At 45.1% G+C, this 16,486-nt stretch overlaps 1 protein-coding gene across 1 annotated transcript in view; it reads left to right on the top strand.

Moving 5' to 3' along the window:
• Positions 1 to 3,983: 3,983 nt before the first annotated feature.
• Positions 3,984 to 16,486, top strand: part of LOC106563170 (fibroblast growth factor 11) — a 77,763-nt gene continuing 65,260 nt past the window's right edge. The window contains exon 1 of the mRNA XM_014128475.3: positions 3,984 to 5,100. Within this exon, the coding sequence (XP_013983950.1) occupies positions 4,908 to 5,100 (193 nt within the window). The 5' untranslated portion in view covers positions 3,984 to 4,907. The remainder of the gene's footprint in view (positions 5,101 to 16,486) is intronic.

Below are 16,486 nucleotides of genomic sequence, written 5' to 3'. Positions count from 1 at the left end.
AAGTGGTGTTGGGGGAAAAGCATATGACATTCTAAAATCCATGTACACAAACAACAGTGTGCAGTTAAAATTGGCAAAAACACACATTTCTTTCCACAGGGGTGTGAGACAGGGATGCAGCTTAAGCCCCATCCGCTTCAACATATATACTGCTCAAAAAAATAAAGGGAACACTTAAACAACACAATGTAACTCCAAGTCAATCACACTTCTGTGAAATCAAATTGTCCACTTAGGAAGCAACCCTGATTGACAATACATTTCACATGCTGTTGTGCAAATGGAATAGACAACAGGTGGAAATTATAGGCAATAAGCAAGACACCCCCAATAAAAGAGAGGTTCTGCAGGTAGAGACCACAGACCACTTCTCAGTTCCTATGCTTCCTGGCTGATGTTTTGGTCACTTTTGAATGCTGGCGGTGCTTTCACTCTAGTGGTAGCATGAAATGGAGTCTACAACCCACACAAGTGGCTCAGGTAGTGCAGCTCATCCAGGATGGCACATCAATGCGAGCTGTGGCAAGAAGGTTTGCTGTGTCTGTCAGCGTAGTGTCCAGAGCATGGAGGTGCTACCAGGAGACAGGCCAGTACACCAGGAGATGTGGAGGAGGCCGTAGGAGCGCAACAACCCAGCAGCAGGACCGCTACCTCCGCCTTTGTGCAAGGAGGAGCAGGAGAAGCACTGCCAGAGCCCTGCAAAATGACCTCCAGCAGGCCACAAATGTGCATGTGTCTGCTCAAACGGTCAGAAACAGACTCCATGAGGGTGGTATGAGGGCCCGACATCCACAGGTGGGGGTTGTGCTTACAGCCCAACACCGTGCAAGACGTTTGGCATTTGCCAGAGAACACCAAGATTGGCAAATTCGCCACTGGCACCCTGTGCTCTTCACAGATGAAAGCAGGTTCACACTGAGCCCGTGACAGATGTGACAGAGTCTGGAGACGCCGTGGAGAACGTTCTGCTGCCTGCAACATCCTCCAGCATGACCGGTTTGGCGGTGGGTCAGTCATGGTGTGGGGTGGCATTTCTTTGGGGGGCCGCACAGCCCTCCATGTGCTCGCCAGAGGTAGCCTGACTGCCATTAGGTACCGAGATGAGATCCTCAGACCCCTTGTGAGACCATATGCTGGTGCGGTTGGCCCTGGGTTCCTCCTAATGCAAGACAATGCTAGACCTCATGTGGCTGGAGTGTGTCAGCAGTTCCTGCAAGAGGAAGGCATTGATGCTATGGACTGGCCCGCCCGTTCCCCAGACCTGAATCCAATTGAGCACATCTGGAACATCATGTCTCGCTCCATCCACCAACGCCACGTTGCACCACAGACTGTCCAGGAGTTGGCGGATGCTTTAGTCCAGGTCTGGGAGGAGATCCCTCAGGAGACCATCCGCCACCTCATCAGGAGCATGCCCAGGCGTTGTAGGGAGGTCATACAGGCACGTGGAGGAGAAACACACTACTGAGCCTCATTTTGACTTGTTTTAAGGACATTACATCAAAGTTGGATCAGCCTGTAGTGTGGTTTTCCACTTTAATTTTGAGTGTGACTCCAAATCCAGACCTCCATGGGTTGATAAATTGGATTTCCATTGATTATTTTTGTGTGATTTTGTTGTCAGCACATTCAACTATGTAAAGAAAAAAGTATTTAATAAGATTATTTCTTTCATTCAGATCTAGGATGTCTTGTTTAAGTGTTCCCTTTATTTTTTGGAGCAGTGTATATCAACGAAATTGCGAGGGCACTAGAATAGTCTGCAGCACCCGTCCTCACCCTACTAGAATCTGAAGTCAAATGTCTACTGTTTGCTGATGATCTGGTGCTTCTGTCCCCAACCAAGGACAGATTCAGTCAGACCTGGGCCCTGATAGTAAATCTCAGTAAGACAAAAATAATGATGTTCCAAAAAAGGTCCAGTTGCCAGGACCACAAATACAAATTCCATCTAGATACTGTTGTTCTAGAGCACACAAAAAGCTATTCATACCTCGGGCCCAAACATCAGCGCCACAGGTAACTTCCACAAAGCTGTGAACAATCTAAGAAACAAGGTAAAAAGGGCCTTCTTTGCCATCTAATGGAACATCAAATTTGACATACCAATTAGGATCTGGCTAACAATGCTTGAATCAATTATCGAACCCATTGTTCTACAACCACCTAAAATGATTCCCAAACCTTCCATAACAAAGCCATCACCTACAGAGAAATGAACCTGGAGAAGAGCCCCCTAAGCAAGATAGTGCTGTGGCTCTGTTCACAAACATAAACAGACATCACAGAGCCCCAGGACAGCAACACATTTTGACCCAACCAAAAATCATGAGAAAACAAAAAGATAATTACTTGTCACATTGGAAAGAATTTACAAAAAACAGAGCAAACTATAATGCTATTTGGCCCTAAACAGAGAGTATACAGTAGCAGAGTACCTGACCATTGTGACTGACCCAAAATGAAGGAAATCTTTGACTACGTACAGACTCAGTGAGCATAGCCTTGCTAATGAGAAAGGCCGCCAAAGGCAGACCTGGCTCTCAAGAGAATACAGGCTATGTGTACACTCATAAAATGAGGTGGAAACTGAGCTGCCTAACCTCCTGCCAAATGTATGACCATATTAGAGACACATATTTCCCTCAGATTACACAGACCCACAAAAATATTGAAAACAAATACAATTTTGATAAACTCCCATATCTATTGGGTGAAATACTACAGTGTGCAATCACAGCAAGAAGATTTGTGACCTGTTGCCACAAGAAATGGGCAACCAGTGGAGAACCAACACCATTTTAAATACAACCATTTTTGTTTATTTATTTTTCCTTTTGTACTTTAACTATTTGCACATAATATGACATTATTTTGGAACTTTTGTGAGTGTAATGTTTACTGTTCATTTTTGTTGTTTAGTTCACTTGCTTTGGCAATGTTAACATATTTCCCATGCCAATAAAGATCTTAAATTGAAAAAATGGAACTGAATTGATGGCGAAAGAGAAGAGAGTGTGAGACAGAGGGAGAGGGAGAGAGAGAGAAAGAGAGAGAGTTGTCAGGGAATGGAGAAGGAAAGAGGGTGGGGGAGAGATGTAGGAGAGACAGAGTCTCCAGAGAGAGAGAGAGAGAGTCAGCATGACATAATGTAAGGAAGATGTTGAATGACAGTTAGTGCATACACACCAAACAGAAGCACATACCGTATGCAGAGATGTTCCCCTACTTATACGACACACTCTCCTCACACAGAGATAAGTGAACGCTCTACAGTCCCAAAGGTGTGTGTGTTTGTGTGTACGCGTGCACGCACGTGTGTGTGACTCACAGCGCATGGCGAGGATGCTCCTCCCGAGGTGACAGCACATGCACCTTAAGCACTCTTTTTCCTCCATACAGACAAATACACTTCTCTCTCTCTCTCTCTCTCTCTCTCTCTCTCTCTCTCTCTCTCTCTCTCTCTCTCTCTCTCCACCTCTCTCTCCCCCACTCTCTGCCTCTGAAGGACAGTCAGATGGATGGGGCGTGAGCGCGACAGATACATTGTAGCTCATCTTAGAACATTAACTGAGGAGAGAGGTGGCTGCATGGTTTCTTTCTTCAGCTTCTCTCATTTTCTCTCCTGAGCCTCTCTCTGCTTCTCTGTTTCTTTCTCCTCAGCCTCTGTCTGCTTCTCTCTTTCTCTCTCCTCAGCCCCTCTCTGTTTCTCTCTTTCTCTCTATTCAGCCTCTCTCTGCTTCTCTGTTTCTCTCTCCTCAGCCTTTCTCTGCTTCTCACTTTCTCTCCTCAGCCTCTCTCCGCTTCTCTCTTTCTCTCTTCTTCATCTTCCCTTTCCCAGTCGATCTCATTCCCTCCCTCCCTCCCTCCCTCCCTCCCCCCTCCCTCCCTCCCTCCCTCCCTCCCTCCCTCCCTCCCTCCCTCCCTCTCTTTTCCTCTCTCTCTTTTCCTCTCTCTCTCTCTCTCTCTCTCTCTCTCATGAATGTCACCTCTGCTGATGGTTGCTACTGGAATTCACAGACCACTCTCACACTCTCACACTCACCCGTGGGGGGCGGCGGGGGGTTAGTTGAGGGCTGTGTGGAGAGAGAGAATGCCAGAAGAGGAGGAAGATAAATCTTTCTCTGTCCATCCCTCTGTTCCGTTCCCGGATTCATTCTTGGGAGTCCGTCACCATCCCGCCTGCTGTGCTGCCTCTGGATCTAAGTCTGCTGGATTACGGCTCCATTTCTCCGCTCATTATTCCTGACGCTTGCATTTCCATGGCAGGCAAAGTTGGGCATCCAGAGACTATATGTTGACTGCCTGTTCATTTCCTCTTGACTTTGTATGCTGTTTGAGCTTCAAAATGATTTCACTCTTCACTGGAAGAAGTGTGATTTTTATATGACAGAGAAAAGAGCTCCGTCTCTTTTTTGGGGATTGTTTACTTATAGGATAGGCTAGTGATTTTGCTATATTTTGAACTTCGTTGTTGCTGGTGATTTGGTGGGGAGGGAGGTTAGAAATGTAGGAAATGTCGATGTCTTTACATGTTTTATTTTTATCAAACAGACATTCTAACCTCACTCACCCGTCTTTCTTTTTTACTGAAGATGTGACCTTAGTGGTCTCTGTTTTTCAGTGTTTTTTAGTGTTGGTGCATTTATTTCTCGTCACACTGGAGGGTCCGCTTTGGATGTGTGACTGCACTTGAACTCTCACCTCCCTTGCTCTTCCCTTTTCCAGGGAGCTCTTAACCTAGACCCTCTCTTTTAACCCTGAGTAAAACCCCTCTCCCCTCTCTGGGGGCTCTCTCTGGACCTTCCGACCATTTTCTGTTGCTTGAGGACACAGACAGCCCCGCCTGAAGAGGGGCTGTTGGGTAGGAAGACACCCCCCTCCCAAAGGTGAGAGGGGGGGGGAAGATGGCAGCTCTCGCCAGCTCTCTCATCAGACAGAAACGGGCAGTCAAGGACGACAGACAAAACCGACCGGTAGCCAACAAGAGGAAGCCTTGTCCCAAGAGCAACAAGTCTCTGTGCCAGAAACAGATCCTAGTCCTTATCTCTAAAGTGCGGCTATGTGGGGGTCGAAAAAGTCGAAAAGAAAAGAGACCGGGTGAGTCATCTCTCTCTTCTTCCTCTTCCTCCATCTCCTCCTCTTCCTCTCTGCCAAGTCATTGATTAGTTGTTGGAATGGTGGTCACATGAAAACACAATATATACTTTGAGGGGTAAACTTTTTTAAATGTATTTTTTATTCATAATTTATATAATGTAAAATTTGTGGATGTTCCTGTTGGAATTAATTGGCAGAATGTTAATGCATGATTGATTTGAGAATGAGAAGATATGCAAGAATATAGAATTTGTTTGTTTGGATCAGTTCATGTCAGAATAAAAAGGAGTGCCTTATTCTGAGCCCCTCGTTGTATTATGTATTCCCTAGTCCTAGAGAGGGAGGATGCATAGAGAGACAACAGAGCTTAATGAGGAGTAGTTAGAAGGACTCTCCCCTCACACTGCAGTCAGCCTTCCTCTAAGCCTTAGTGTTCCCATCCTGGGTAGTACACAGCTGCTGGGTTCCCATAGAGACAGCATTAGAGTTCCCATCCTGGGTAGTACACAGCTGCTGGGTTCCCATAGACACAGCATTAGAGTTCCCATCCTGGGTAGTACACAGCTGCTGGGTTCCCATAGACACAGCATTAGAGTTCCCATCCTGGGTAGTACACAGCTGCTGGGTTCCCATAGAGACAGCATTAGAGTTCCCATCCTGGGTAGTACACAGCTGCTGGGTTCCCATAGACACAGCATTAGAGTTCCCATCCTGGGTAGTACACAGCTGCTGGGTTCCCATAGACACAGCATTAGAGTTCCCATCCTGGGTAGTACACAGCTGCTGGGTTCCCATAGACACAGCATTAGAGTTCCCATCTTGGGTAGTACACAGCTGCTGGGTTCCCATAGACATAGCATTAGAGTTCCCATCCTGGGTAGTACACAGCTGCTGGGTTCCCATAGACACAGCATTAGAGTTCCCATCCTGGGTAGTGGCTAGTTGGGTAGTGGGTATGTCCTGTGAGGTGGATTTTTACTCTGTCTGACCATGACCACATGTTGTAGTAGACAACATAGAGAAAGCACACATCCCACATGCATACACTATTCTGAGTTCTTTGCACCTTTTAGACCTGTCTTTGGGGAGGTAATTAGAGCCACTTATTACTGTGTGTGTGTGTGTGTGTGTGTGTGTGTGTGTTTTGTGTATATTCCAGGTGTGTTGGTAATGTGCACTGTAACTACACCTACTGTTAATATTCAATTAGGTTGAAGATCCTTCAACCCTTTCCTCCCACACTCCAGATGATTAATGCATTTTAGATTGAGACCAATCTAACCTGTGTTCTAATCTACGTAACCTTGCCACTGGCAAAAAATACAATGTTAACAACATTGTTCTTTTCCATATCCATTTGATGGCCTTTAAAATGTCTGGTTTCTATGAATTCTTCTGTGCTTCTGGATAGTGAAGAGTTGAATGTAAAGGATAATAGCAGCCGCCATATTGAAAATATAACCTGTAGTGTAATTTCTATTTTAGTCTCTCTGTTTGGAGAATCATACATTTTCTACCAAGACTATAATGTCTCCAACGTGATAATGCTGTCTACCAGATGTTGTTGTATGGTGTTGCAGAGTCAACAGGTGTAGCTTTGGGACACAGTTAGGAAATGTCAGACAGGGCTCACAATAGAAAGCTCTATGTAATCCTTGTTACTTCCTGTGGCCATTGGCGTTGCATTATGAGAGACATTGATTTTGCTATGGCATCTCATCTGTTGTGTCAGCTATAAGTTATTATACATGACATGCATTTCCTGTGTGTCTTGGTGATTGTTTGTAGATCAGAATTGACATACAAGTGTGTTGAAGACTGCTTGTGTGTGTGTGTGTATGTGTGCGCACGTCTGTGTATATACTGAGTGTGCAAAACATTTACCTTCCTAATGGTGAGTGCACCCCCCCTTTTTGCTCACAGAACAGCCTCCGTTTGTTGGGGCATGGACTACAAGGTCTCAAAAGCGTTCCACAGGGATGCTGGGCCATGTTGACTCCAATGCTTCCCACAGTAGTGTCAAGTTGGCTGGATGTCCTTTGGGTGGTGGACCATTCTTTATACACATGAGAAACTATTGTGGATCGAGAAAAACACAGCAGCGTTGCAGTTCTTGACACAAACCGGTGCGCCTGGCACCTACTACCATACCCCGTTCAAAGGCATTTCAATATTTTGTCTTGCTCATTCACCCTCTGAATGGCACACATACACAATCCATGTCTCAATTGTCTCAAGGCTTAAAAATAATTATTTAACCTGTCTCCTCCCCTTCATCTACACTGATTTAAGTGGATTTAACAAGTGACATCAATAAGGGATCATAGCTTTCACCTGGGCTGTGTATGTCATGGAAAGAGTAAGTGTTCTTAATGTTTTGTTCACTCAGTGTACTGTATATGTACATGTGTGTGCATGCGTGTGCGTGTGTGTGAGTGAGTGCTTTCCTACCATATGTATTTGTATGAGTTTATGTGTGTGTTTATGTCTCTGTGTGCCAGTGTGTGAAAGCCCCTGAGTAATGGATGATAACAACCTCTCTATGAGCCTGAAATAGCACAGTGCTGTATGCCTATTCCTTCAGTAGCTACAGAGTGCACTGCCATGCCTCAAAGCTTTGTTATGTTAATGTACATTGATGTTGCAACTGTGTGTGACAAAACAACAGTGAAAAACAACAGGAAAGCTCCGATGCTCTCACATATTTCGGAGTATTTGCGTAACACAGCTTCAGGCCCCTAAATGTCTCATAGTTGGGTTCACTTTAAGGTACTCACTTTGTTCAGTGTTTGTGTCTTTCATTTTGGGGGTGTGAGGAGAGTATTATATAAGTGATCCTTCGTCACTTCCCTTTTTTTAAATGCATATTCGTTTATTCTTCTCTCAAGCCATCAGTATCGTCATGGTAATACTTTTATCTTTTATAATCACATAAGCAGCTATATTTACTAGGGTCATGACAACAAATATTTTCAGTATACAAATGTCCTATAATGGTGGTAGGTGTCTAGTGCTAGGGATGTCATGTTACCATCAACCATATGTGATAGTTGCAGAATGCAGCATCAGCCTCTGTTCCCACTTTGCCTCCACCTCTTCCTGTCCTGGTCCCTTTTAAGATGGCCGCCGCCGGCCCACTAGATGAAAGCGATGAAAGCTCGCTCCCACTGTCAGTGATCTGCAGCGATTCTCCCTTCTCCAATCGATCCAGCTCACTAATTTATACTGATTAATCAATAATCACCCTCTTAGTTTGTCCAAGGAGGAATTCGACCTGGGAAGGGTGGGATATCGAGTAGTGACGCCGTTCTCCCCTCACACACCCCCTCTAACATTCTCTCTCTCACTCACACACACGCACATGCGCTCTCTCTCTCTCTCTCGCTCTCTCGCTCTCTCGCTCTCTCGCTCTCTCGCTCACACACACACACACACACACACACACACACACACACACACACACACACACACACACACACACACACACACACACACACACACACACACACACACACACACACACACACACACAAACATGCACGCATTCACACACGCATGAATATGCACGTAAACACACACCTACAACCCGGCCAAATGACACCTGGGCAAGATGAGAATGAGACAGTATAATGAACCGAAGCCAAAGAGAAGTGTTTGATCTGCAGTTAGCATTTAATGACAGTCACACAGACAGGAAGTGTAGTATAGTCCCAGACGTCTTCTAGTGCAGAGGTGGTAGGGTATGAGCAGGCATCATTAGGGCCAATCGGCTGCACTCGGGAAAAGTTCTTTGGGTCACAAATCTGGGCCCCTATCGGTGAGCAGGAGACCAGGTCACGAGATGAGATCCAGATGAGGATAGCATTAAGCTGACCACAAGAGATCAGGGCCCTAAAGTCGCTTACTAGACAACATCTGATCACACTGTGCAGTGTTAGGTAGCCCTGCGACAGGGGTCAGAGAGAGAGAGAGAGAGAGAGGAGGGAGGAAGACAGAGAGAGAGAGGGAGAAGGAGGGGGGAAGACAGAGAGAGAGGGAGAAGGAGGGAGGAAGACACAGAGAGAGAGAGAGATAAACAGAAGAAATAAAAATGGCAGTACAGATACAGAGCAAAGAAGAGACTGAGTTAGACCAGGGGAGGATGGAGGATATGGCGATGGTGATCTGAGATAGACCAGGGGAGGATATGGGGATGGTGATCTGAGATAGACCAGGGGAGGATGGAGGATATGGGGATGGTGATCTGAGTTAGACCAGGGGAGGATATGGGGATGGTGATCTGCGATAGACCAGGGGAGGATGGAGGATATGGGGATGGTGATCTGAGTTAGACCAGGGGAGGATAGAGGATATGGGGATGGTGATCTGAGATAGACCAGGGGAGGATGGAGGATATGGGGATGGTGATCTGAGTTAGACCAGGGGAGGATATGGGGATGGTGATCTGAGATAGACCAGGGGAGGATGGAGGATATGGGGATGGTGATCTGAGTTAGACCAGGGGAAGATATATGGGGATGGTGATCTGAGATAGACCAGGGGAGGATGGAGGATATGGGGATGGTGATCTGAGTTAGACCAGGGGAGGATATGGGGATGGTGATCTGAGATAGACCAGGGGAGGATGGAGGATATGGGGATGGTGATCTGAGTTAGACCAGGGGAGGATATGGGGATGGTGATCTGAGTTAGACCAGGGGAGGATGGAGGATATGGGGATGGTGATCTGAGATAGACCAGGGGAGGATATGGGGATGGTGATCTGAGATGGATATGGGGATGGTGATCTGCGATAGACCAGGGGAGGATGGAGGATATGGGGATGGTGATCTGAGTTAGACCAGGGGAGGATAGAGGATATGGGGATGGTGATCTGAGATAGACCAGGGGAGGATGGAGGATATGGGGATGGTGATCTGAGTTAGACCAGGGGAGGATATGGGGATGGTGATCTGAGATAGACCAGGGGAGGATGGAGGATATGGGGATGGTGATCTGAGTTAGACCAGGGGAGGATATATGGGGATGGTGATCTGAGATAGACCAGGGGAGGATGGAGGATATGGGGATGGTGATCTGAGTTAGACCAGGGGAGATATATGGGGATGGTGATCTGAGATTGACCAGGGGAGGATGGAGGATATGGGGATGGTGATCTGAGTTAGACCAGGGGAGGATGGAGGATATGGGGATGGTGATCTGAGTTAGACCAGGGGAGATATATGGGGATGGTGATCTGAGATTGACCAGGGGAGGATGGAGGATATGGGGATGGTGATCTGAGTTAGACCAGGGGAGGATGGAGGATATGGGGATGGTGATAGATAAAGAGGGAATCGACAATGGAGAGAAGGAGAGAGAGAGTTTGATAAAGGAGGAGGGGGATGAGAGAGATGTGAGTGATCCTGTTACTGAGACCATGACGTTGAAGGACCACTGTCAATAGCAAAATGATGTATTTCTACAAGCTAAGTCCTTCTTTTCCATTTTGACAGACTAAAGCATTACAACAAATACTATCACATAGCATCTGACAGCACTATAGTCTACTGTACTTCCAACAGGCTGTTGTGATAGCCATCACATCTGCACACTGATTAAAACGATTACGTGCTTATATCACCAGTAGACCATATGCAATCCTGACTTTAAGCTTGGTGTTTTGTTTGAGATAAAAAATGTATTTAGCCATGAGAAACCAGGTTTAAAAATAACATTTTGTATCTATTTTTAGAGTATGGAATAAAACCCATCAAATTAACTGTATTGGTCACATACACATGTTTAGCAGATGTTATTGCAGGTGTAGCGAAATGCTTGTGCTTCTAGCTCCGACAGTGCAGTAATATCTAACAACTAATATCTAACATTTTTACAACATACAGTTGAAGTCGGAAGTTTACATACACTTAGGTTGGAGTCAATAAAACTTGTTTTTCAACCACTCCACACATTTCTTGTTAACAAACTATAGTTTTGGCAAGTCAGTTAGGACATCTACTTTGTGCATGATACAAGTAATTTTTCCAACAATTGTTTACAGAAAGATTATTTCACTTATAATTCACTGCATCACAATTCCAGTGGGTCAGAAGTTTACATACACTAAGTTGTCTGTGCCTTTAAACAACTTGGAAAATTCCAGAAAATGATGTCATGGCTTTAGAAGCTTCTGATAGGCTAACTGACATAATTTGAGTCAATTGAAGGTGTACCTGTGGATGGATTTCAAGGCCTGCCTTCAAACTCAGTGCCTCTTTGCTTGACATAATGGGAAAATCAAAAGCCAGACCTCAGAAAAACACATTGCAGACCTCCACAAGTTTTGTTCATCCTTGGGACCAATTTCCAAATGCCTGAAGGTACCACATTAATTTCTACAAACAATAGTACGCAATTATAAACACCATGGGACCACGCAGCCGTCCTACCGCTCTCCTAGAGATGAACGTACTTTGGAGGGAAAAGTGCAAATAAATCCCAGAACAACAGCAAAGGACTTTGTGAAGATTCTGGAGGAAACAAAAGTATCTATATCCACAGTAAAATGAGTCCTATAACGACATAACCTGAAAGGCCGCTCAGCAAGGAAGAAGCCACTGCTCCAAATCTGCCATAAAAAAAAGCTACACTATGGTTTGCAACTGCATATGGGGACAAAGATCGTACTTTTTGGAGAAATGTCCTCTGGTCTGATGAAACAAAAATAGAACAGTTTGGCCATAATGACCATCGTTATGATTGGAGGAAAAAGGGGGAGGCTTTCAAGCCGAAGAACACCATCCCAACCATGAAGCACGGGGGTGGCAGCATGGGGTGCTTTGTTGCAGGAGGGACTGGTGCACTTCACAAAATAGATGGCATCATGAGGCAGGAAAATTATGTGGCTATATTGAAGCAACATCTCAAGACATCAGTCAGGAAGTTAAATCTTGGTGGCAAATGGGTCTTCCAAATGGACAATGACCCCAAGCATACTTCCAAAGTTGTGGCAAAATGGCTTAAGGACAACAAAGTCAAGGTATTGGAGTGGCCATCACAAAGCCCTGACCTCAATCCCATAGAAGATTTGTGGGCAAAACTGAAAAAGTGTGAGCGAGCAAGGATGCCTACAAACCTGACTCAGTTACACCAGCTATGTCAGTAGGAATGGGCCAAAATTCACCCAACTTATTGTGGGAAGCTTGTGGAAGGCTACCCAAAACGTTTGACCCAAGTTAAACAATTTAAAGGCAATGCTACCAAATACTAATTGAGTGTATGTAAACTTCTAACCCACTGGGAATGTGATCTCAGAAATAAAAGCTGGAATAAATCATCCTCTCTACTTTTATTCTGACCTTTCACATTCTTAAAATGAAGTGGTGATCCTAACTGACCTAAGACAGGGAATTTTTACCAGGATTAAATGTCAGGAATTGTGAAAAACTGAGTTTAAATGTATTTGGCTAAGGTGTATGTAAACTTCCGACTACAACTGTGTACCCAAAATACACGTAAATCTAAGTAAGAAATGGATTAAGAGTATATACATATACGTCAGAGCGGCATTGGACTAAGATAGAGAGGCATAGTATAGAATACAGTATATACACATATGAAATGGGTGATGCAATATTTACACACAATTAAAGTGACTAAGATACCGTAAAATAGTATAGAGTACAGTTTACACATATGAGATGAGTAATGCAAGATACAGAGACATTATTAAAGTGGCTAGTATTTAATTTCCTTAAAGTGGCCAGTGATTCCTAATCAATGTCTATAGGCAGCAGCCTCTGATGTGCTGGAGATGGCTGTTTAACAGTCAGTGGTGTAGTATAGAATACAATACAGTATATACATATGAGATGGGTGATGCAATATGTAAACAGAATTTAAAAGTGACTAAGATACCGTAGAATAGTCTGGAGTGCAGTTTATACCTATGAGATGAGTAATGCTAGATACGAAAACATTATTCAATTGGCTATTAATCCATTTCTAAAAGTGGCCAGTGATTCCTAATCTACAGTGGCAAGAAAATGTGAACCCTTTGGAATTACCTGGATTTCTGCTTAAATTTGTCATACAAATTGATCTGATCTTTATCTAAGTCACAACAATAGGCAAACTGTCACGTCCTGACCAGTAAAGAGGTTATTTGTTAGTGTAGTTTGGTCAGGACGTGGCAGGAGGTGTTTGTTTAATGTGTTTCAGGGTTTGTTGGGCAATGTTCTATGTTAGTCTATTTCTATGTCTGTCTAGTTTATCTAGTTCTGTGCTTAGTTTATTGGTTTGACCTTCAATTGGAGGCAGCTGTTTCTCGTTGCCTCTAATTGAAGGTCCTATTTAGTAGGGGTGTTTTTTCATGGGTTTTTGTGGGTAGTTGTTCCTTGTGTAGTTGTGTTCCTTACAGGACTGTTTCTCGTCGTTGTTTTTTTTGTATTAAGTGTTTTGTTTCGTTTTCTTCTCATTAAATAAAGAAGATGAGCAGACACATTCCCGCTGCGCCTTGGTCCAATCCTTACGACGCCCGTGACAGCAAACATAGTCTGCTTAAATTAATAACACACAAACAATTCTACGTTTTCATATCTTTATTGAACACACCATGTAAACATTCACAGTGTGGAGGGGGGGGGGGGGAGTATGTGAACCCTTGGATTTACTAATTGGTTGACCCTCCTTTGAAAGCAATAACCTCAAGCAAACGTTTTCTGTAGTTGCGGATCAGACCTGCGGTCAGGAGGAATTTTGGATCATTCCTCTTTACAAAACTGTTTCAGTTCAGCACTATTCTTGTGATGTCTGGTATTGTTGAGCAGTATTGTGCGGCAGTATTGTGCGGCAGAATTGTGCAGTAGTATTGTGCAGTTCTAAGAGTTCACACTGTGGCTATGCTGTGTGTCCCTGAGTGTGCACTGGGGGTGAGGGTGTTTGTGTTGCCACTGTTTGTGTTGCCACTTATTAACTGTCACCCATCTCAGCTGAGGCAATATGTATGCACAGGAAGCACCTTTTTGCCTTCTCTCTCCCTAAAGATATCGCAAATGACAAAGAACGCTATCATAGCCTCCCAAATATAACAGCTGAAATTGAATTTGTGGATACTTTGATTAAACCTGACAAGGACAGATTGAGTTTAACCTCTAACAAGAGAAAGACAGAGAGAGGTGGGTGGGGGTGGATGACAGACAGAGAGATAAAGATGGAGGGTATGTGAAAGAGAGAGAGGGGTGTAGAGAGAGAGAGCAGGAAACAGAGGGGGTGTAAAGACATATGGGACAGTTACACAACCCTCCTATGACTGCATCCAGGTATCATTCCTGTCCATCTGGATTACGTTAATCTAGGTGTATAAGCAATGTGTAAATGTGCTTGTATTTGTCTGTGTGTGCAATTTTGTGTGTGTGTGTGTGTGTGTGTGTGTGTGTGTGTGTGTGTGTGTGTGTGTGTGTGTGTGTGTGTGTGTGTGTGTGTGTGTGTGTGTGTGTGTGTGTGTGTGTGTGTGTGTGTGTGTGTGTGTGTGTGTGTGTGTGGGAGTACATACGTATGCCCATGCGCGTCTGTGTGTGTGAACTGTACTTCTGTGTGGTTAGTATTTATTGACTTTGTGTCAGCTGTACTCTATCTCAGGCAATGTTGTGTCCCCCAGGGATCCATGGCAACACAAAAACAACACAAAACCCATTTTATATCACAACACTAGCGCTATCACCATGTTGTCACACTACTTCAGTTCCTCTACGCTTCAACAATCTACCCCTAGAAAACTATATACCAACTCTAGTACCAACCTGCATTCTTCATAATGTTCATTTAATGTACACTACACCATATACACTGGCCTGTTAGCATGATATTGTGCTTCGAACACTAAGGCCCAAACTCCTGACTGAACACAGTCCTCCAGGCCACCAAGGTTAACGCAACTCCTCAGTTCTCCAGGTTGACAGATTGTTCCCCTTACACACCACGCTAAGCACTGCTGTAGAGGGACGAAAACCTTCCTTTTGTAGTGAGTAGGAACACCCATGGGACAGCGTTTCTCTTCTCTGGTACATCAAACAGAGGCTGAACTTGTGTGGGAATGCACACGTGTGTGTGTGTTTGTGTGTGTGTGTGTGTATGCGTCCACGTGTGTGTGTATGTGCATGCGTCCACGTGTGTGTGCATGCGTCCATGTGTGTGTGTGTGTGTGTTGGGCGGTTCAAGGGAATGCACACAGTAGATGAGGTTTGAGGGTCATTGGAAGCTGTTTGATAGGACTCAAGGGAGAGTGAAGAGTGTGTATGATGTTGGACAGTTCTCCTGCTGCTTAGAATGGGTTCTCTTCACCTGCCTCTGGTCCTTATTTCTCCAAGTAAGCAGGGTGGAGGCATTAGAGTCTACAGCTAGTTGTTATGGAGAAAGGAGGTATGGATGTAGTAAGAGCGGTCCGTGGGGTGCAGTAAGCTGCTCCCTTTCTTTCTGAGCTGACAGCACCTCAGACTGTCTTCAGATGACAACTTTATTGCTAATTACTAATGACACAGACCTGTCAGAATGCCAATGAGGCAGATATTAAATATGTGCATATTTAATGTGTGTCAACTAGGGAATAGGTAGGGGATCTGTTTGGGCTGCTGTGTGTTTGACATGTCCTTGTCAACATCATTAATAAGCAGTAACTCTCGCCTGTCTGGCTGGCTTAGCTGGCTGGATGGTTGGATGCCTTGCTGCCTTGCTGCCTGGCTGGCTGGATGGCTGGCTTGATGGCTGGCTGGCTGCCTGGGTGGCTGGATGCCTGGCTGGATAGCTGGATGCCTGGCTGGATGGCTGCCTGGATGGCTGGATGCCTGGCTGGATAGCTGGATGCCTGGCTGGCTGCCTGGATGGCTGGATGCCTGGCTGGATAGCTGGATGCCTGGCTGGCTGCCTGGATGGCTGGATGCCTGGCTGGATAGCTGGATGCCTGGCTGGCTGCCTGGATGGCTGGATGCCTGGCTGGCTGCCTGGGTGGCTGGATGCCTGGCTGGATAGCTGGATGCCTGGCTGGATGGCTGCCTGGATGGCTGCCTGGATGGATGGCTGGCTAGATGGCTGGCTACTGTGTAACCATTTTACTGTGGTATAAGTGACAGTGAGAGAGGAGTGTTTGATTGGCAGATGAAAAGGTCATTAACAATGCCTTTCTCACACTAATACCGTATGATTTACCCAATCTACCTCTCTCTTCCTCCTAATGTTTCATCCTTTCTGTTATCCCATTCTCATATCATACACACATCCTTCTTCTTCTCATCTTCTCTCTGTCCTCTATCTTTTACTTTCTTCATCATCCTCTTCCCTGCTTCCTTATTGTTATCTGGTTTTTTCTTTCTCACACACTTTCTCTCTCTCTCGCTCTCTCTCGCTCTCC

This window comes from Salmo salar, chromosome 11 (assembly GCF_965601325.2).
Source record: "Salmo salar chromosome 11, fSalSal1, whole genome shotgun sequence".
In the NCBI taxonomy this organism is placed as follows: Eukaryota; Metazoa; Chordata; class Actinopteri; order Salmoniformes; family Salmonidae; genus Salmo; species Salmo salar.
Note: the sequence above shows the minus strand (reverse complement) of the source record. Positions and strands in the feature narration are given on the sequence as shown.